The 22,514-nt window shown below is 43.1% G+C and overlaps 1 protein-coding gene across 7 annotated transcripts in view; it reads right to left on the bottom strand.

The window, feature by feature from the left end:
- Positions 1-948: 948 nt before the first annotated feature.
- The window catches only part of abcc9 (ATP-binding cassette, sub-family C (CFTR/MRP), member 9), a 33,450-nt gene continuing 11,884 nt past the window's right edge, over positions 949-22,514 (bottom strand). For 2 of the 7 annotated variants that reach the window (XM_018747288.2, XM_029249632.1), the window contains exons 15-41: positions 22,209-22,317; positions 21,419-21,526; positions 20,302-20,374; positions 19,964-20,069; positions 18,336-18,374; positions 17,875-17,913; positions 17,168-17,269; positions 16,938-17,022; positions 16,573-16,653; positions 15,363-15,500; positions 14,838-14,963; positions 14,507-14,606; positions 13,940-14,184; positions 13,436-13,602; positions 12,894-12,963; positions 12,604-12,761; positions 12,290-12,382; positions 11,834-11,936; positions 11,456-11,566; positions 10,443-10,563; positions 9,141-9,271; positions 8,578-8,656; positions 7,966-8,074; positions 6,760-6,863; positions 4,747-4,880; positions 4,305-4,367; positions 949-2,991 (exon numbers count right to left, since the gene is read on the bottom strand). In XM_018747288.2, the coding sequence (XP_018602804.1) occupies positions 2,854-2,991; positions 4,305-4,367; positions 4,747-4,880; positions 6,760-6,863; positions 7,966-8,074; positions 8,578-8,656; positions 9,141-9,271; positions 10,443-10,563; positions 11,456-11,566; positions 11,834-11,936; positions 12,290-12,382; positions 12,604-12,761; positions 12,894-12,963; positions 13,436-13,602; positions 13,940-14,184; positions 14,507-14,606; positions 14,838-14,963; positions 15,363-15,500; positions 16,573-16,653; positions 16,938-17,022; positions 17,168-17,269; positions 17,875-17,913; positions 18,336-18,374; positions 19,964-20,069; positions 20,302-20,374; positions 21,419-21,526; positions 22,209-22,317 (2,932 nt within the window). In that variant the 3' untranslated portion in view covers positions 949-2,853. Of the gene's footprint in view, positions 3,440-4,304; positions 4,368-4,746; positions 4,881-6,759; positions 6,864-7,965; positions 8,075-8,577; positions 8,657-9,140; positions 9,272-10,442; positions 10,564-11,455; positions 11,567-11,833; positions 11,937-12,289; positions 12,383-12,603; positions 12,762-12,893; positions 12,964-13,435; positions 13,603-13,939; positions 14,185-14,506; positions 14,607-14,837; positions 14,964-15,362; positions 15,501-16,572; positions 16,654-16,937; positions 17,023-17,167; positions 17,270-17,874; positions 17,914-18,335; positions 18,375-19,963; positions 20,070-20,301; positions 20,375-21,418; positions 21,527-22,208; positions 22,318-22,514 lie in introns of all 7 variants that reach the window. The other 5 variants (XM_029249634.1, XM_029249633.1, XM_029249635.1 and 2 more) reach the window with 5 other exon arrangements.

Here is a 22,514-nt window from a genome sequence, read left to right as displayed (position 1 = left end):
CACGACAGTAACGTGTATGGACATCGTTTCAAGGTAATACCTTCTCGACTCGACAGGGGGCGCCAGGTGATGGACACATGTGGTACCCCGGCGCTCCAAACTGCTCACCACAAGAAAGGTGTAACATTTCCAGCATAAATAGTCCATCTAACAGGTTTTTTTTTTTTTTTTTTTTAAATTATGTTGCTTTTTGAATCTTGCTTAGAATTTTTCCAGTAGGAATACGGTGTGAGTGCAGAAATCTTTGTAAAGTGGCCTTAGCAAGAGCACAGTAAGTTGCCTTGGAGAGCAATGCGAGATTAATTAATAATAGTAATAATGTAGGAGAAAGGACAGTTTGGTTGCATTTATAAATCTCTTAACTCAGATTTCACTTGAATGAAAATTCATATAGCATTCTATACAGCTGGGTGCTTTACCGAAGCAGTTTATCTTACGTTCTTTGCTCAAGGCTGCTGCATCCGGGCTTCTCCTGGGATCTGTTTAGGAGACGAGCCCCAGGTGCATTAACATTCGAACCTTGATGAAAAATGTAGACCGGTAACCATAATAATGCAGCACTGAAATATCATACTGTATGTGTATACAGTGAACAGACCATTGCAGAAGACAGAGTAGGAGCAACAGTTATACCAAAAAATCCAAACTCCCTAAACATTATGGACAGCATTATCATATCTATATAAACAGAATGTTGTGGAAGAACTATTTGTAGTAACTAATTCTTTTTTTGCCATATTTTGTACTGCAGTAGTAGATTTTTTTTCTTTTTCTTTTTTTTTTTTTTGTTGACTGGTTCAGGTGATTCTTAGTCCCGAGCGATCCACAAGTCTTATATGCAGTGCATCATGTGGCTAAGTCAAGACTCAAGGATATTACATTTGTATAAAACTAGAATCTCCATCATTTAGAACATTTCCATCATGTGCAAGATGATTAATGTTAACTTCACAAGCAGTTGTGTTCTTTCGCTACTAATTTTAGTGGTTATAATTAGAGAAGTTGTTCATGTCAGAAGACTAGAATGCTTATATCAAAGAAACTGGATGATGTCAATTAGAATAGAGGCTGATGTGAGGGAAGTATTTCACTGATACAACGCACATTCATGCAATGCTAACAACACAAAATTTGTGCCACTTTTTTTTTATTATTGCAAGCAGTATTACAATAAAAATTTATGCCAGAAAACCATCCCACCCAAAGCAGTTTTATCACCAGCTGGAGTGTTTAAAAAAGTAGGCACACAAGAAATTGGTTTAATAAATGTTTGACTTAAAAATGTCAAATAATTACATATGTACAATAAAGACAACAAAAGTCCATTATCATTTCAAGACAAAATGAAACTAAGAGGAAACAAAATCAGGCTCAAAACTGAGATGCAGAAGAACACTAAAGGTTTGTGATGTCAGCTGCTGCATGTTGACATTTTCACAATGTGCATGATCTTAACCAGACAAAGATATTACATAGAAAGTCCCCCGAGGTCCAAGTTGGGAACACAGTATTCTTTGGCACTCGCATAAATCACAAGCTAATGGATCTCAGTAGGTTTCTGTGGTGAAATGCTGGCAACTCATACAGTTATTTCACCGAAATGACCAGAGCACTGATGTAACTCATTGTACGGTACACTGTCGCTTGCTGGCAAGTGGTTTAAAGAGAGACATTGCAACATTTAAAAAAATTAAACAAGTATATAAAATTCCCAGTAGTGAGGTCATCAAAGTCATTGCTCATCTCCAATCCCCAGAAGAAGATTTCCAGGAGATCACAACGTGCTTATCAGTATAGCCATGAGCAATCTATGCATACAACATGGTGTTCCAGGGTATCAAACCACATAAGTGATTTAGGTGGCCATGTTTTAAAAAGACAGGGTATGAAAGGCAAGGCTCTTTGACCTTATAAAGGCATGCATTCCAAACACAATATGTCAAAGTACTCCAGCGTTGACTTGTAGCACTGATACACTGTAGTGGGTTACACCCAGTCAGAAGTGATCCGTGTGACTCCTAGAAACCCATAAAAGTGGCCCGCTTAAAAATATGGCCGTAGTCCACCCTAAGCATCGCCTGACAGAGATTTAATAACTGCAGTACTAACGCCAGGGTGCACGAGCCAGTATGCATGCTAGTTGTCCAGTGTTTGTTTATTTGCATTCTTTAGACTGGCGATTGGTGAAAGGGAAACGTTGTCATCTGACACAGAGGACGATACCACAGTACAGAGTCAATGCAAGTCTTAACTTGATATGCAGTACATACTGTATATATGACAGTTCAAGGCTGCCCCTTTCCAGTGTGTGTCAGTATGGACTCATTGGCACAGGCTGCCACAACCATTTATGTCTCTGCTAAAGGATGTTAGAATGCGGCCAGCCTCCTGTAGCACCGGTGGAGTGAAGAGACAGCAATGTGCAGCTACGGAGGTGCGAGGGGTTCTAAAGTCAAATGGCGACCACAGCAGTCAACACTTAAGACAGAGACAGACACTTTGTTGTCCAGACAGGTACAGATGACTTTATACAGTGAATGTAGCAGTCTAGTAGCATACCTGTTTGCAGTGTTTATACCAGTTGATTATTTTTTCAGACAAATAAAGTGAAAGGTGTATATAATTTATGAAAAATAACAACATTGCTAAGAAAAGATTCATTACATATAGTTATAACTGTAATATTTGTATAAAACTGTTAAAAAGTCCATTGACCAATCACTCATTCCTAGTTTGCCATAATGGTTCATATATTGCTGCTTGGACCTTTTCATTGTTTCTGGTCACGTCTGTGTCAGTCAATCGTGGGTCACGCTTGACGACTGCATGGCTCCACGCTGTGTGAGAAAGGGCTCACATGTCAGCTCGCACGAAGGAGGCAAACATGCTGTCCTCCTGCTCCAGCAGAGTCTCGGGTTTGTCATACTCCAGGATGTTCCCGCGCTTCATGACGATCACTAGGTCCGCCGTGAGAATTGTGTGAACTCGATGCTGCAGGACAAACACGCACGCACGCACGCATACACGCACACACAAAACAGCATGCCGTTACAGGAGTGTTTTCAACTGTCAGAACATCCCCTGGCTCAACAGGGGGACCCAGAGGATACCTGATAGTCATGATCATGAATTTTTGTCTACTGGTAACAGTGCTTTTGCTCGTCATTTCGAACCTCTATAAAGTTTCTTGCGCTGTAGTTTGGGCCACAGACTACAGAGTTTTGCAGGGATGGAGGCCAAGGAGTGGCGGTAATGATGGAGACCGTACCAGCCAGGGTGCTGTCGCAGTGCTGTTGCGTGGCTACTTGTGCGTCCTCACTAAGACACTGAAGAGACTGCCCTCCTGAGCTAGCAGGCCGGCCGCACTGTCGCACTCCACTAAAATCCCTGAGGAGAACACTAACACCTGCTCCGCCTCTAAGATGGAGGACACCAGGTGCTGCACCGAAGACAGACGCACAGACGGACACACAGAGAGGGACAGGAGGGACAGAAGAGAAGAAGACAGGTAGGGAGAGGTTAAGGAAACAGAGGAGGAGAAGGAGAACATTGTGGGAGTCGGATTTTTGCGTTGGGAAGCCTATCTGATTGTGAGACCGTGCTGCTGTGAAGGCTCAGAAGTCTCCACACTTGATCTGTCCCTCAAATTACTAAGTGAAATGTATAGTAATCTACACTTTAATGTCCATTTGAACATTATATCAACAATCCACCCACACAACTGCAGTGTAAAAAAGGTTTTTTGATTTTGCCTTTCGCACATCTTGAAGGTTTGTAACTAGATCACATGGGAATACGGTAATAGTTTATATTTTGTTATTTAAATTTGCTACTCCCGCTCCAATAATCTTTAAACCCACTTTGTTTGATAACACAAATGACTGAAGGAGTTTGAAGGATTAGATGCAGACAACACTGGATAACCTGGACAAAAATAAGAAATCATAAAAGTGATTACCAGAGGAGTGAAATACAGAACAGGTCAGATAGAGATGAAAAATAGAAGTCTAGCCAGTGTAAGGGGTATGTTATCTGTCACTGTAAAATGAATTTGCTCAATGTCGAGGACACAGCATGGTTATTCCACTCACAGTCCAGGGTCAACAATCCAGCTCTCCTTAAACCACTAGGAGCTCAAACCAGGAGTTAAATGAGTTCAGTCAAGATGAATTGGATGCAGTAAAACCTGCTGGAACTGACCATCCAGGGCGGTGAGTCGAACAGCTCTGCTCTATGCCTTTACGGAATCCACAGTTTCAGGGGATATAGACTGTTTATTGTAACATGCCGTCCATGCTACTTACAGCAATCGTGACCACTGTACGGTCAGAGAAGGCTGTCATCACAACCTTCTGTAAGATGTTCTCCTGGAAGGGTGAAAAAGGAAGCCATGTAGTTAAATCATTTATGGAAACAGGTTACTGTAAGACAGCTCCTGAATGTTTACATCAAGCCGAGTTATCCGTGCAAGCAGAAGACAACTGTAATATACTTAGGTCTTGCTGCACCAGCTATTGACATTCTGTCAACTTTTGATCCTTTCGCCGATGTGACACTGCTCTTGAATGACTCCGACCTCATACTTGAGAAATATTCACTGCTTCAGGAAACTAAGGTCTTTTAGTTTTTTTTTCAGTTTCAGCATCTAATTTCAAGCCACCAGCATGGCAAAATAAACTGTGCTAATTAAGCAAAATAAAATGAACATCATTATTTAAATGACAAAAAGTAAGTGAGTGGGGTTACCGTTGCCATGTCTATGGAGGCCGTAGCCTCATCCATTATGAGGATGCTGCTTTTGCGGACGAAGGCCCGGGCAAGGCAGAACAGCTGTCGCTGGCCAACGCTGAAGTTCTCACCTCCTTCTGTCACCACAGCATCTGGCATCAAAAAAAAGGTGAAAAACACAATGAGCCCCTATTGTAAATGCAACTGTTTGTTTGGAGCCCCTTCAGAGCTGATGCAGGGGGCTGGCAGCAACTCTTGGGATTTACTTCGGAAAACACCGTTCTGAGAAACTGGCAAATGGCTGAAGTATTGAGTAGGTGTTGATGCTGATACCTTGGTAATGACAATGTCATTCTTTTATAAACTTTCTTGGCTCAGTCAGGGCTGACAAACTGAAAACGTTTAACTACAGCACTTGTAACTGAACGCTGATAGTTTGGGTATTAGAAAGTAGAGACCTAGAGTCGGATAGTAAGCTGAAGTTGTCTCAGTTAAATATGAAGAAATAAATATTAAATAATGTATAAATGGCTAAAATATATCTTTGGAGAAAAGAGAGTAGGAAAAACCTTATTTACCATTTTATACTGTGGTTCCGTTCACTACGAAAATAAACTTGCAAATTTTCAAAGATACAAATATTTTCCTATTTATTTATTTATATTTAAATGTACACTTATCCCTGTTAACTGGTTCTAATTTGTTCCTGAAAACTGATCCCATATTAAAACTAAATGTAAAAAAAGTAATGAATTATTGAGTTATTTTTTACAGGGAAGAAATTACGATTCATTTCGAAGTCCACAACTGGTTAAGACAATTTATTTTCATTATATTTCATGTTCTTCTACTCTAAATTATAAATAAATGTAGAAATTAGAAAATGTGATATTCTATAGCTATAGTTAATTTTTAAGCTTTATTAAGTGTAATGAAGCTGTTTGTGGAAATGTCATGATAAATAAGTTATACTTCTGAAAAATGATTTCACAGAGTAAATATAGGGTGATGGTGCATGTGAACTGGCTTGAGAAAAACAAAGGCTATATGTCAGATGAATGAATTTATTCCTCAAACTGAATGTCGCAGGCACAGACCAGGTAAATGAAAATCCAGACCAATTAATAATAAGTTGTAGTAATAATCTTGAGCCAGATTCATGAAAAACTGGATTTTAGGAGACCAAATAATAGGGTATGAGTGTATTTTCTTGAAAATTTCATTTTCTAAAATTTCTGCCAGCTGCAGACAAAGTAATTTGCATTTCCTTGCCCAGTCTTTAGTTGGCAGTAAAGTACTCAGAACAGGTGCTTAGCACACCTTGATTCAACTCACTTCAACGGTGTTTATAGCATATCTGATATTCATGTGGGGGTGCGGTGGCGCAGTGGGTTGGACCACAGTCCTGCTGTCCAGTGGGTCTGGGGTTCAAGTCCCGCTTGGGGTGCCTTGCGACGGACTGGCGTCCCATCCTGGGTGTGTTCCCCCCCCCTCTGGCCTTACGCCCCTGTGTTCCCGGGTAGGCTCCGGTTCCCCGTGACCCCGTATGGGACAAGCGGTTCTGAAAGTGTGTGTGTGTGTGATATTCATGTTAGTGATTAATAACAAGATGATGAAGGCTGCATATATTTGTGGGATGCATCGGTCAACAATAGTACATCTGAATAGTCATTTATGAGGAGCCAATGTACTGTATTACATTGCTCTGAGCAGTCCCAAAGCAGCATTAGTTGTGTACAGTAACACACACACATTTTCAGAACCGCTCGTCCCTTACGGGGTCACGGGGAACCGGAGCCTACCCGGCAACACAGGGCGTAAGGCCGGAGGGGGAAGGGGACGCACCCAGGACGGGACGCCAGTCCGTCACAAGGCACCCCAAGCGGGACTCGAACCCCAGACCCACCAGAGAGTAGGACTGCGGTCCAACCCACTGCGCCACCGCACCCCCATACAGTAACACACAAATACTTAATGAATTCTGTCCTGTAAGGTGTAGTTAAAAGATAGAGGTGAACAGTTCTAATATACCCAATCCTCCAGGAAGGGCCTTAACCATGTTCTTTAGCTGGGCAATCTCCAGCGCCTCCCACAGGCCATCATCAGTACACTTGCGTTCTGGATCCAAGTTAAACCTGTTAAGGCAAGATAACATAATTAGGCCAAGTGTGACATCACTGTAATAAGCCACATTCCAGAATGTACCTATCTATGAAAACCATCTAGCATGAATTACAATACATTTGTATTTTATACGGCGGTAGCAAGCATAATAAATTAGGTTAAGAGCCAGGAAAATCTGTAAGACAAGTTGAGAGATAACCTGTATGGTAAGAGTTAAGTGCTTCTCATACAGACACTGGACTACAAGAGAATGACCATAATAGGCAACAGTAGCATCTGGATGGAGAAAGATATGGGTGTAATAATTCATTCTTTACATTGCCTTCTACAGTAGGTTGCAACAACTGTGCCTCATTCCACAGACTAAACAGTGTAGACTAATTAGCATATCCAATACTTACTCTGCCACACTTCTACAGCCTTATTAATAGTTCTTTAAGTGCTAGTAAAACCAGAAGACAGCTGCCTGAACTCAGAGAAACAATAATATTCCAACAACTGATTTCCCCTGTGACATCAATGACTGCCAGAATGTTCTTTTCTTATTCTCAGGCAAAACCGCCTTTCGCAATACCACATGTACTTGCCCTTTTTACAGCACTGCCAGTGTACCCTGACAACGGTCTAGACAAATTAAATCAGTTTTTTTTTTTTTTTACGTAGTTCTGTGATTTACTCACTATAAGCTATGTAGCACTTTGTGATAAATGAGGTGTTTTCTGAGTAATATCCAGTGATGTTAACTTTCTCTGCCTGAATTGTTCTCAAGCTATTTCCTGTATAGGCAGTTGACTCTCATGTGACATACAGTGAATTTATGCATTAAAAGTGGGTGCTGATTTAAGCAACATGCAGCATAATGGTAGCTATAAAAATCAGCAAAAAGAAATGCAGAATGGGATTACAATATTATGAAAATGTAGAGTCTAAACAATATACAGTATAATGTAAGATGTTTAGTTATTTTCCACGGAATTCTGTGGATTCCTGTGCTTGATTATTGTCCTTGGCCCTGTCCATCTGCAGCAGCAGTGAACGGGGTGGCCCACATGGAAACTGCTGCGTGGACAGTAAACACAATGAGAGTTTGCCCTCCCCCGGCCTCATTTGTACCGGATGGATCCACTGAAAAGAATTGGGTCTTGGAGGATGATGGACAGACGGGACCGAAGTGTCTGCAGGGGAAGCTTGCAGATGTCAATGCCATCGATGATGATCTTCCCTGACAGGGGAGCAATTGCACGATTACACAAGCGTACAATAGGCTGGGAATTTATAAACTACTTTCATTTGGAAGGTTTGTCAAACTTTCTTAATTTTAGTACTACATGCATTGAACTACAGCTTGGAGCTGGTGTTTTCAATTTTTAAACTGGAATTTCCATTATTGACATCGATATACTGGACAAGTATGTGATTCAACTGAGATTTGGGACCTTAAGCACAGACTTAACAAGAGTGGATGACTTTCTTGCCCTTTGATGGAGATATATAATAGTGTGCCATAAATTATCAAGAAAATATATTAAAAGACTCATTTTTAAAGTTAAAGGCCAGCAATATGTGCCTCTTCATGCCTGACCCTGCAACTACTCAGTTGCCAGACACATAGAACAAGCAAGGCAATGAGACAATGAGAAGCTGCAAAGAAAGCCAAAGTGCTAAAGGGTTCTGTGCAACTTCCAGCCAGTGGTACTGTCACAGACCACGAATCTAAAGACCCACCTTCAAAAATGTCCACCATGTTGAAGAAGGCCAGAGACAGGGAGGATTTTCCACTGCCAGTGCGCCCACAAATGCCCACCTAGGAGACAGAAGGAGATGTGTGGGAATAGCCTTGCATGAGTGGGTCACAGCCACCCACCATTGTGACATGTTTGTATATGGCCTGACAGCTCCAGTTCACATTTTGTAAGACTCAAGGACACTGCACGACCACCTTCCACCTCAGCCGCTCCGCATCTGTCTGGCCGAGCTGTGTGTGGAAAGCATCACAGCTAAGTGACGTTTGACCAGGCATCTACGTATGTCATGAAAATGAACACCTATGAATCACTGGATCAGATTAAGAGGTCAAAACATACTGCAGTTATGCTTGGATCACCATGGATATCTGTGACTGAAAGTACAACTTAATAAGGACAGTCAAGTTGCAAAGTCATAAGACCGCAGAAATAAACAGAGAAAAGAGCTATTGCATTCAGTAGACTTGTACAAGACCACACAATGATTTAAATGGAAAACGTGAACATTGCTTCTGCACCATCCTGGTTGCTTGGGGGAGCTACCTTTTGTCCAGGCTTGATGTAGGCATTGACGTGCTTGAGGACAGGTTTCAGGGATTGGTCATAGCGCACACAGAGGTCCTGGATCTTGATCTCACCTTGCTGGGGCCAGTCCTCAGGCACCTGGGACACATCTGAGTGCCACACACACAGGGAGCCACAAATCAAAGAACCATCAAGAAAAGTTATGAGGGGTCCTCACAAGAGAGAGCTACAGACAGCACCAAGGCCACACAGTGGTAAGCATGGACATTTACAGTATCTCTGACATGCATATGGGATCCCCACTCAATCAACTGTCTTCTCTTTCACCACATGCTAGATTTTTGCAAAAGATGAAGATATGTTCTACATAAAGAAAATAGCGCCCACACCTGCCACTCTGCTGCAAATGCAATCTCAGTTCAGACATCAACTGTTATACCATGAGATACTATTATCCTAAGTGACATGCCCAGTTTACAAGTCCACACTTCTATTTGTTGAGACAGTGACTTCTTTTAAGTGGGTTAATTCTGTGAAATCTTTAAAGCTGAAGTCCACCAAATCACATTGGAACATGGGATGGGTTCATATTGCTCAGTTTCTTCACCAGGATGCTACTTGGTCATCCATCCACACACATCTAGAGATGTTTGTCCAGACTCAGACATATGCATGACTACGGTATGTACACAATCCTTGCCTCCGGATATTTGTTACATGAGAATATAAGAGAAATTAACGGCATTAAGATCAAACTACAAGTGGGGTTACAGAGTGTAGCTAATTAACAGAAAAAATACTGTATATACTGTAAGCTTATAAAATGCACGCATGGAGCTTCCCTTTGCAAACTAGACTTTCCACAGCAATCCGAATCCTTTTTTCCATTGCGTCACAAGGGAAGGGGGATGTTCTGCAGCAACGATAAATCCAAGCAAGCCAAAGGATATCACCATTTGAGAAGATCCTGCTGTGGCGAGCACTTGTTTTTGGCCAGCTTGTCCTCATCTTTTGAGATGTGTGTTTACTTCTTGAGACATCACTTTGTCTTATCTCAGCACCATGGCAATGGCACATGATAGTGCTTTTGGAAAGAAAAAAAACCCTTTTCAAGCCCCCTCAGACACACACACAGAGTTAAGATAGGATTTGAAAACAAAAAACTAGGTTGTGCCAGGTCGCTCTGGCCTGGTCCATAAATGGGGCAGACAGGTATTCCTGGATGTGGCAGTGGTCATCCAGTAGATGTTTTCAGGGAGCAATAAAACAAACAATAAAAGTCATGTCAGGGAACTGGTCATACTTCACTAAGTACAGTACCTATGGAGCCCTCGTAGTTCTCAGACTCTGTGCTCAGGAAGCTGTTCACTTTCTTCACTGCAGCCATCTGAACCTCAAGGTCAGCCAGGTTCCTCACCACCCAGTTCAAGTAGTTTGTCACCTGCAGTACAAATACGAGGTGCGTAATCACAGGACAGGCAAGTAGTGGTGAACACAACCCTGTTCCACCATCAACATGTGAACAACTATATGGAAATATTTTCCTAAAAATGAAAGAAAACTGATATAAGAATAAGAAAGTGGCATCATGCTGTTTCAATTTCACTACTTTTCAGAAGAGCAGTTTTGTGTTATATTTGTTTTGTTTTGCATCAAATTAATATTAGTACATTGTGTAAAGGCACGTGTCTGCAGCTGTACCCGAGTACTTAATACATTAGTATCACACAAAAGTAATTACTAGGGGAGTCTAAATTGTTTGTCAGAAAAGAAGAACAAAATTGAACCCTTGGCTACGCTTATAATTGGGGGCGACAGTAGAGCGCTGTTCAGATTTGAGGTAATTATCCATAAATGCACTGAATCCGGTGGAGGCGTGGTGGCGCAGTGGGTTGGACCGGGGCGTGGTGGTGCAGTGGGTTGCACCAGGTCCTGCTCTCCAGTGGGTCTGGGGTTCGAGTCCCGCTTGGGGTGCCTTGCGACGGACTGGCGTCCCGTCCTGGGTGTGTCCCCTCCCCCTCTGGCCTTACGCCCTGTATTGCCGGGTAGGCTCCGGTTCCCCGCGACCCCGTATGGGACAGGCGGTTCCGAAAATGTGTGTGTGTGTGTGCCCTGAATCCCGATAAGCTCAGGCACATAAACACAGGCTGAAAAAAAACTGGAACTCAATGGAACTCTGGAACAAATAATAATATTACCACTGAGGAACAACCCTCATAAAACATAAAAGAAAGGGCATGTAATGAAATGTGAGAACCATGTGCACTTTCCCTGCAGCATACCCCCCATGTGAATATGCAGCAAGGGGTCCATCCCAGAGGCCCCTGACTTACTGTTAAGGCGTAAGTGAGGCCCAGCCCAACCAGACCGGAGTCCAGCACGTAATTTGGACCCCATATGGCTGCCAGTGCCGCAGTCAACACGATCACTGCCCCCAGATAGTCCTGAAAGAAGAGTAGAGTGTGAACCCTAAACAATGGCCAGTACCGCTGACAGCCATCTCAGATTCATAAAAAACTTAAAAACCCTATTTACAAAATCTGACTTGTAACTCATTGCACACAAGAAAAAGGCAAACAACATCCTCCTCCGTTAATGGTGTGTAAAAAGATGTACTATCCTTTCTCTTCTCTCCTGTAAGTGTTAACAGTGTGCAAGTGAGTCAGCCCTTGGGGTCTCTGTACTAATGTGACTTAAGATGTATCGCTTACCGTTCTGACCTCCAACCACCGGTTGGCAGCAGAGAGGAACAAGTAGGCTGTGTTGTTGGTGTCTGTGAGCTCCAGCATTCGCTGCTTAAAGCGGGACTCATGCCTATGAAGAACGAGCATAATAAAAGTTACTGATATGAGCCATTTTCCAATGACAAAGTCAAGACAGGCACGGCCTTTTTATGCTGCAAAATGGATGTTATATTTGTGTATAAGCTGGACTGGAGTGAAAGGCCAAGATTAGTAGAGAATTTAATGTTCTCCACAGTTGGGTCTTGAGATTTACAGTCTTTTGTTTTTGGGAAACCATGTATTTCAGCACTTAAGCTATCTCAGTGTCCTCACTGGAGACAGAAACCAATTCACAGTCATCAGGCTTCCACAGAAGGCCCAGTGGGGGAGAATAGCTGAGCCATGAATCAGGAAGGTGACATTAGCTCTGAGACATCTGTGGACCTGAATGCACGGATCGTGGTGAGGCCCTCAGCCGTCTCAGAAAAGTGGCAGAGTAAGGGAAGCTGGGTAGAGTCATCCAGGTCCTGGAGGTCTCTGACAACACAGGCACAGAAAGGAAAATGTTCAGGTAGAAGACCTGGAGAAGGATCTTTCACAGGAGCACACAACTACACAGCCAGTCATACAGACATATTTATTGGCAAACTGTATGATATCGTTTCATGTGTAATGTTTCATTCTGAAAAATTCCCTTATGGATACTGAAGTCAGAGAGGTTTTGTATCTGAGAATCCCACATGGAAAACGCCTCTTACCTTGAAGCGACTCTGAAATACTTTTGAATGAAATAGAAGGCTACGGTGAGTGGCACCAAGGCAAAGAGGAAGACAGGTGTCACATATGCAATGACACCAATGGCGGACAGACAGAGCAGCGTGGAGCGTGTCAGGGACTCCAGGGTGGGCGGAATGTGCTATAGGGAACAACCAAAATGGATTGAGTTGTCCTCAATGAGTTATGGCATCAGTGAATGGATCTGTCTGCTGTAACTTTCACAGTTTCTGCAAAGAATGATAAAATGAAGGGAAAAAGATCTTCATCTTGCCTGATCGATAATGTTGGTGTCTGCTGAGAAACGGTTCAGAATCTGACCAAGAGGAGTAATGTCAAAGAACCTGAAAACACAATTGTAAAATTCAATTTAATTTCATTACACCCAGAAACATTCTTCGGTCTAGAAGACACAAAATACTATCGATATAGCACCCGGACCCAGTAGACATCAATGTTTTCACTTATAAGTATGCTTTTACCACGGATTAACTCTGCAATTAATTTTCATAATTACAATATGTTATTTTCTCATGAGATATCTTTATTCAAAGAAGATTTACATTTACATTAATTTATTTAGCAGATATCTTTATCAAAATGTTAACATCAGGCCAAAACAAATAAAACAAACTTGCAGCTTTCCCCATACAAAACTGGACACTCAACTTACAGAATTTATACTTTTACATTTGAACCCATTCATTAGCTTAGGATCTACTAAGGTTTTATTTCTGGAAATTTAACCAAGTCAAGTTCTTCCACCACATCAACACAACCTGCCTTTCATTTACCAATGATCCATCTCAGAGGTACCTGATGGGTGCGTGGATGATCTTGTTGAGCAGGTTGTGGTGCAGGTTGGTGGCAGCAGCAAGACCCATGAGCTCCACTGTCAAAGAGGTGATGAGGCATAGGATGATGCCTGCCCCGCACAAGATGCTGAATACAGGGACATAATAGGAACGGTGCCGCGCGCTCTCCTGCAACGAGAATGTTGTGTTACAAAAAGGCCCGCATTAGAGAGAAACCCAATTCTTCTTATATATCTTATATATAAAACTAAATGAAGAGACCAAGGGAAGTCTGCTAAATACATTTTTAAAGGCAACAATGATGAAGGGCATGCAAAGTGTAGCAACTCTGAGCTACCATGAGGCTTTTTGACAAGGAACTATATGATAATTAGCAAATTGTTTCACACATTTTTCAGCACTGTCATCAGCTGTAGATTGTGTAAAACAGAACAAAGATGCAAAAGGCTGACATTTGGACAATGCTGTGAAGGCCTGGTGGACATGATTGGAGGAAAGGTGTCACCTGTTCGTCCAGAGTGATATTGCTGGATTTGCTTGAGACATTCTGAAGACTAGAGGTCCAGTTGGCCAGCCAAAAGTCAATAGCAACCATGACTGAGTGTTTAAGTAGTTTGGAGGAAACCATCATCGCCACCATGAGGAAGCCACCTGAAGACAGGTATCTCCAGCACACTTTCCAGGGAATCTTTGAACGCCGACTGGTGGTTGTGGAAAATGTGTCTTCTTCGTCTTCTTCCTCCTCTTCCTCTGTGTGAGGAGACCAAAGAATGGAATCTCCATCAGTTTAAATCTTCAATCCACAAAAGATATTATCACACATTGCTATGCAATTGGGGGTGCAGTGGCGCAGTGGGTTGGACCGGGTCCTGCTTTCTGGTGGGTCTGGGGTTCGGGTCCCGCTTGGGGTGCCTTGCAGCGGACTGGCGTCCCGTCCTGGGTGTATCCCCTCCCCCTCTGGCCTTACGCCCTGTGTTGCCGGGTAGACTCCGGTTCCCCGCGACCCCGTATGGGACAGGCGGTTCCGAAAATGTGTGTGTGTGCTATCCAATTTCACATGAGTCATCTTCACCTGCATCCTCATCATCAGCCTGGTTTTTGGCTTCTCTGGAGTAGAAAGCTCTTCTTAAAGTCTTCCTTTCAAGTGCAGTTTGGCTATCCTCTTCCGTATCCTATGAGAAAATGAGAAAAGCCAACAGGTAACCATGGAAAAGCTGGTACAACACATACAATTTACAACTGTTTTACTAGATGAGATGGTTTCACTCATGATGGTTGACAGTTAAAAACCACAAAGGGACATGACATGCTAAAAGATACAGTATCTGTATTATGAAAATTGAAACTTTTCAGTAACAAGTTCAGGTTCTTAACAGTTGAACTGCATGCTGCATTGGAATAACCTTTTCCAACTCTTGATCTTGTCTGTTCATAAGTGTCTTCCAATGTTCATAAAGTTCCACATCATTGTTCTGAATGTCTTTCAGGGTTCCTTCTCGCAACACTGAGCCATCCTTCATGGCAATGATCTATAGCACGATATAAAAGAGGTCTCAGGGGTGTACCAGTGGCGAATATTAAAAAAAAAACCTTGATGCCTTTGGTCATGTTCACACACACACACACACACACACACACACACACACATTTTCGGAACCGCCTGTCCCATACGGGGTCGCGGAGAACCGGAGCCTACCCGGTAACACAGGGGGTAAGGCCAGGGGGGGACGCTAGTCCGTCGCAAGGCACCCCAAGCGGGACTTGAACCCCAGACCCACTAGAGAGCAGGACCCGGTCCAACCCACTGCGCCACCGCGCCCCCCACTTGGTCATGTTCATCTGGGCAAAAAAAAATGCAGAAGCACAATGCAGGATGGGTCACAATGTCCCCCTCTGTCTACATGGACCCAGCCAGATGCTATACCCACCCAGTCGGCATGAATCAGGTACTGCAGCTTGTGGGTCACCAGAACCACTGTTCTCTTGTCATCCTGCAGGAACTTCAAGATGCCCTCTTGCATCAAATGGTCGCTCAAGTGGATGTCCAGCGCAGAGAATGGGTCATCCTAGAAATATATGCCAAAAGCTGTCTCAGTCAGTTGAAGACAGTCAGGACGTGACAAAATAACAACTGCTTCAGTTAATAAAACTGTTTGTCTAATTAAAACTGTCCAAAATTGCAATGCTTCTCCTTCGTGTCCCTACCTCAACCGCTCAAGGTTTTATTAGTGTCCTTAAATGGGAAGAAACTACATGGCTCTTCTATGTGGTCGAAAACTGAGAATCTCTGCTCTCTCGTTCCATTCCGTTGGCTACATTTTTAGTGTATGTCATGAGTGCCAAAACGTGCCCTAGTCAACAAGTGATGCCTGAGAAGATGCATCACACACATTTAGAAAATTTAATTAAAATTTGCTGCGGCCGTACAAAATGATCTGGGAACACAAACACATGACAGAGGGCCCATGAGATGCAACGCTTTCCCACCAGGGGTAATACAACACCACAACGCTGCCGCGCAGACAGATGGCAAGGGATGCTTTCACTGTGACATGTTCTGGCAGCCGGCAAAGGCGCAGACAAGACCCAGCTACTTTGGCCCAAGACCCTGATCCATCCCACCTGCTCATTTGGAGGGTTCTCCAGTTTCCATTCAGCAGGGGCCAGGCCCACACCCTTCGCCCCTTCTGCACTGTCTTAACTCAGTGTCCTTTCTTCAAACGTATGTCCTCGTATCAATCCAATGTTTGTACCAATAGCTAATGCCCCGGTTTCACATTAGTGTCTCATTACAAACTACTGTCTCTATCTAAAAGCACTGTCTGTACCTCTAACTTGTGTCACTATTTCAAGCCTGTATCTCCATTTCAAACTAGTGTACCCATCTGGACTTTGCAACAGAATACATTTTCTTATCCAATATCCCCTCCTCTCTGTTTGGACATGTGGTTAAAAATCAACAAAGTGGTAATTTGGTCACTTTAAAAACAGTTGAGATTAGCTTGAATGTACAGCATAGCAGGAGTAAGCACTAGTCTAAGATGCGGTACAGCAGAAGGGTGGAGTAAGCACTAGTCTAAGATACGGTACAGCAGAAGGGTGGACCATTCCCTTGACTCCTGATCACATGGTTCTCACCAGGAAGACAATGTTGGTGTTCTGGTACAGCGCTCGAGCTACACAAATCCTTTGTCTCTGACCTCCACTTAGGTTAATCCCCTGGAAAAAATAAATGTCAATGACATGATTCCAGTAAAAGAAAAAAGATTAAGACTGAGTAGTGACTAAAAGTGTCAATTTTAGCATTGGAAGGACTACAGCAATTTAACACAAATTAAAATATATGTTTTGCACAAACTACATATTGGTCTTTCATGGACTGCTTTTAAATAATGGTTATTAAGCTACCTTGGCAGACTTGATCTATGTTGCTGAAGATCTGAGCAAGGGTCTAAGAGCAGAAAAATACCATTTGAAGTTAGAGAATTTTTGTTATTTCCTACCCTCTCTCCAATTTCAGTCTGGTCTCCAAATGGCAATAGGTCTATATCTGGCTGGAGGGAGCATGCGTCAATGACAGCCTTATATCTGGAAAGAGATTGTATTTTTCAACCAGGTCCTCCTTTTTTGTGGTTTCTAATAAAATACTTCTCAAAGAAGTCCCAAAGCAGTTAACCAAAATGAAGTTAAAGCTATGCGGCAAAGCTTTATTGCTCAACAATTACTAATTTACCTCTGTTTGTTGAAAGGGCTTCCAAATGTGATGTTGTCCTCTACCGTGGCATTTAGGAGCCAGGACTTCTGAGCAGCATAGGCCACTGAGTTTCTATTTTTACTGAATTTGGGGAAAATGAGGGGAGGAGAAGAGGTTAAGGAGATTGGGGCCAGTTAGAGTGAGAAAGAAAGAAAAATCTGAGAGTGGGTGCAAGGTTTCTCTCACAAACCCAAGAGAAATCACAAAGCACGAAACGTCAGAAGTAAGCAGGTAGGTCAATGAAAGGACACCAAATGTGTTAATGGGTGGCGGCACAGGTCAACACAGGTCAACACAGATCACTACGTGCCAGCAAAAATCACAATGCTGGGAGTTAAAGGCAGTAAATGGCTCAGAATGGTTCAGCACATAAATTATGATGGTAAATATTACAGACTCAATCTATTTTTAGCAACAACAGTGCTGTCTCTATGATTTCATGCGACGTACCGTTGCAAAGAAAGTAAAATTCTGCCATGTAAGAACCACTTTGGAATAACAACAATTCTCAAAATTATGGAGTACAACTCTTAGCACATATGGGTATGAAGAGTGCTAGTGCCACTGCTCACTAATACAAACACAACAAGGGAGGTTACAGCAGGAACAGCTGAGGAGGGGGGTCTCAGCGGTCGAGGGTGGAGTGGGGGTTGTTCATTTCAGAAGAGGAATACAAAAAGGTGTACCTCCTGTCAGCTTCGAAAGACATCTCCGTCTCATGCACACTGTAAGTCACGTTAACATGTCAGGCTCAACCAGAAAAAAATGCCTCGCATACTCACGACATCACAGCTTTTCAGATGGACACAAAGATGCACCTCCCTTCAAGCAGACTCTCGGTAATTCAGTCATTGCATTATTGACTTATGGCGATGAAATGTCTTGCTGTAATCGCATAACTGACTTACTGTGATGTAAGAACAAAAATTATTTTTCTTCCTTCCCAATCACCATTAAATCCATCTGTTTGTCATAATTTTCTAATTTGTTTTTCTACACCTCCTGCTTAAATACATTCCTTTAACTATGCTGTAACAGTCTCAGACCCTTCATACTGAGCAGGGATATTTGTGTTATGGCTTCTCTGAGGATGATGTACGTATGGGTGGAGCAGCGTGAAAGAAGGAGAAAACCCAAGAGGAAATACCTTATATTCCCCTCGTGGAGCATCTCACACTCAGGCAGTCTGATTGGATCGAGGACCACACAGGAAACAAAACACACACGTGGTGTGGGTTAGTACGAGGAGTGCAAAGGCAGACCTCGCTCTCTGAATGACACGGAGGTGCACTTCAGCTATCCTGACAAACGTTGCAACCCAGAGCAACTTCTCCTCACTGGTTTCTCCTTTTCAGTTAGATGTGTGTGACCTCCAAATTGACAGCTTTTCAGGGTTGGGGGCTTTGGAAACACCTGCAAACTCTACAGTACATTAGTCTTGAAACTGTGAATTCTGACAGCTGCATGTCCAGTCTCATGTTTTCCCAGGAAAGTGTATGGCACCTCTGGCTGGGAACGTGCCTATGAGGTCAAAGTTCAGGCCCAGGCCAGAGCACACAGGAAGTCGCAGTGCACCGTCGCTGTCATTAAAGAGGCTGTTTGGATATCATCACACTGGCCATCACTGATATTGGCAGATCCAGAATAAAAGGACGGACAAACATTCTGGTTGGAAAACACCGAGGAGACCAACATGTGCTGATTCTGAGCACCTTTGGAAGCTATCCCTTTACCACACATCAGAATTCAACATAAAAAAACCAAAGCTGTAAATGTACAGTTACGTACAGTATCAAATTCTGTTTACAATACTAACAACCCAAACCACTCACGTTAACTTCATTATGAAGTGACAGACTTTTTAATCGTCAGGCATTTTAGCAAGTCTATTTTAAAGCAAGCAACACTTGTCTCAAACAAATGCACTGTCTGCAGGGATAATGAATGAGATATTTGTGGACAATGTGTATTTAATCTAACTGACAAATGAATGCTCATTGACATGAATGGGACTCTGCCAGTTCTTTGTTCTGTATTTTGATGGTAATCAAAGACCCATCTCTAAAACTAAGCATGCAATGAAAAACAGTCCTCTGTTTTTAACAAAGCTCTCGAAAGCAGCAACGAATGAAGTGCAAAGACAGACATTACACCGACACCAGTCTTCAGCAGCTCAGCAGATGTCAGGATCAGGCATGTTATTAAAGTAAGGAGGGTAGGTGGGAGGGCTGGAGTCAGGGGATTCCAAGCATTGAGTCAGAGCACTATAGGCTGGTTCTCAGGCAGACAGTCTGCTTTGACAGCCAAAGCAGTGCTGGGCAGATGAAAACCAGTGCCTCACTAAGGCAATAATCAGAAGGCCCATCTCCAGCTAAAGATGGGAAAAAACTCAAGAAACACAGTGCGGGGACAAGACGATGGGAGGATGACATGTTCCAGATTGCCGAGGGAGGCGGCTTCCCCCTTCCAATCTGAACAACTTTGATTAGCAATAACCATGTCAAAGAAGCTGGGCATTGTAGTCACACAGAGAGTCCACCTCCAAGGAGTCACTGAACTCTCTCAAGACATAACCTTTAAAAGGAACTGAACACCATTACAAGACAAATTAAGATGTACAGCACAAAAAATTTTAATTTTCCCCCAGGTGATGCAAGCTGACTGTTAGCTCTGAAAGACAGAACAGAACTTGATGCTGAGCAGCATTTGCCTTTGTTCTACCTGGAGCGTGCTTCAGTCTTCAAATTGTGTGAGCTTTTGCCTTTCCTCACTTACTTGCTCCAGCAGACCCTTCCACTAATCGTCTGCATCTCTCCAAGCATGGCCAGCAACAGGGAAGACTTCCCACAGCCCACCTGACCCACAATCATGGTCAGTTGCCCTGGGGAATAAATAAAAGGTTTTGCTTTTGTGATGGAGCCTTGTTTCATTCAAATTTCCTCAGATCTCATGTTTGGAGAATCCATCAGTATAGGACAGTTTAAGTTGAACTCCTCAGACATTCAGTCCCTGTGAGACAGCTTGATGGGCTAAAAGCCGGGTGTGAAAATCAGTACCATTAGCAGGGCCCTTAATTTACACGAAATGCCACCGTGTACCCAGGGTAACCTTACCAGTTGGGATGCGGATGTTGATGTCCGACAAGGTCGACAGGTTGCTTCCCCAGGTGAAAAAGCCATTGCTCACCTGAGATAGTAGAGGCAGCAGAGTGAATGAGGTTATACACAACCGAACACAAAGCCATTCCCAATTTGCAGAGCGAGGGACTAAGAACAGCGAAGCCAGGCTTCAGGGTTTGACAGCATGTTTCTATAGCAACACAGAGACAAAGAAACTATGGTTCAAATAAACTGTGCAATGTGTTACAAGTTTAAACACCCTTTTCAGATAAGTAATCTTCAAAAGGTATCCTCTGTTACTTTAATTAATTTATGGCAATTATAAATGTTTTTATTTTCTAATTGCGCACTTTGTTTTAGTCCGCAAGTGCTGTGTCTTTTGAATAACGCGGGACACAAAATCTGAGATCTGGGATCACATTATTAATACTATGACTTCCAATTGTTGTCGTTTTGAGAAAAAAGGAGTGAATCAAAAACACGTCTCCAGTCCTGAGAAAATGAACTATGGCTTAATGTAAGGAGAGGAAGCACAAAATATCAGGATAGGCTAAGTTTTTAAAACAGCTTGCCAAACAGATGTGACAGTAAAAGCAGAGGGGTGAGGGGCGATGCTCTCATTTGCTCAACGATCACAAAGGCACTGGGCTCATTATCACAGCCTTGTGGTTTCTAAAGGAAACGGAAGCCAGAGACCAGTGCTTACGTTTAACACAAACAGCCACATTGTTTATCTGCTTTCTCATGAAAACGTGGATATTTCAGTGGACCATTAATGTGCTCAAATGCATTGACCTAGAGGCTATGTCCCATTATACAGCTACCCAGGGAAAGGGACAGCAGAGATAGAATGTATTTTCCTGCCAGTGGAATAAGAGTTATAAATATAAATCGGGTTATTCTGTCATTCAATGTAAGAATTTGCAATATGGCAGACATGAGATGGAGACATGGAAGGATACTCTTTACTGAGACCATGCAGTTACGGCCATGAAGTCTGAATGAAATATGGACATGCATATATGTGAATGTGCCAGTGTATGAGACACAGAGCCTGGGAAAGACTCTTCACTAGACTATGGGTTCCGTTGCAGCGGCAATGACCTCTGACCTTGACTGCAGCATCCTCGCTCTCGGTTGGGCGCAGCTGCCTGCGGATTGGTTGCTCGTAGCTGTCGAGCTGGTAACGTAGGGGCTGTTTCCTGTTCAGCGCCTTGGTCTACAGAGTGTTGGGATCGGAGGGCAGAAAGGGAGTGTGAGAACAGACCTCTACTGAGGCCTGAGATCATATCCCCCAGAACGGAGTCCACACTCGAGAGGACACTCCACCACCAGACACGGAACACGCCATCCCCAACCCCCCACCAGTCTCCGTGCTATTCACAGCTCCTCAGAGAATCACATTGTCAGCTACTTTCTCTCTGGGAGAAACTACCGGGTCAAAGCCATTCCCACTGAACACAGCTGAGCCTGAAACATTCCAGCTGCACAAGTCTTCTTACACTTACAAGCGCAGCAGGATTAACATAAAATCCAGCTAAAACGAGACAGCTACTGTCTGAAGAAAGTGCTAAAAAACACATTTCAGCTAGTATTTATATATATTATTTTTATTTAGTTCCAGGAATGTCTGTCAACCAACAACTTCAACAAATGAGGAAATTTTACTCATAAGAATAAATAAGCCTAAGTATAGGGCCCTGCAAAGGCTAAAGTAAAGGGTGCCAATAACTTGAATTAATCAAAACCAAAATAAAAATCAAGTTCCTCTTGAATGAGTTGGCAGAACTTATTTAGAGGTGCGATTAATGGCTGCAAGTGTGCGTGAATGGGGGAGAGGGCTCAGCCCTGGGTCTGTGAAAGGATGGGGGGGTGGACTCGGGTGTCAGGGACATGCTTACCCCACCGAGGTGCTTCTTGCAGGACTCCAGTGAGACAGACACGTCTCCATTTCTCCAGCTGTCGTCGCCGATCTCGTCGCTCTGGAGGAACTCGCCCAGTTTCTGTACACTGTTGGCACATGGGCGCTCAGCTACAGCCGACACCCATCTGCGACCACTTCACGTCACATATTTTGCTGCCCTGCTCGCTCCTACTTGCTCCGAAACTAGGTCAGAACCTGGACCACTCAGGATTCACGGGCCTGTTCTTACAAAAGGCGTTTCTTTCTCTTCACTTTTAAAAGTAAATATTTTTTACTTTAGGAA

The sequence above is a fragment of the Scleropages formosus genome, chromosome 2 (genome assembly GCF_900964775.1).
Source record: "Scleropages formosus chromosome 2, fSclFor1.1, whole genome shotgun sequence".
Taxonomy (NCBI): Eukaryota; Metazoa; Chordata; class Actinopteri; order Osteoglossiformes; family Osteoglossidae; genus Scleropages; species Scleropages formosus.
This window is presented reverse-complemented; position numbering and strand designations above follow the sequence as displayed.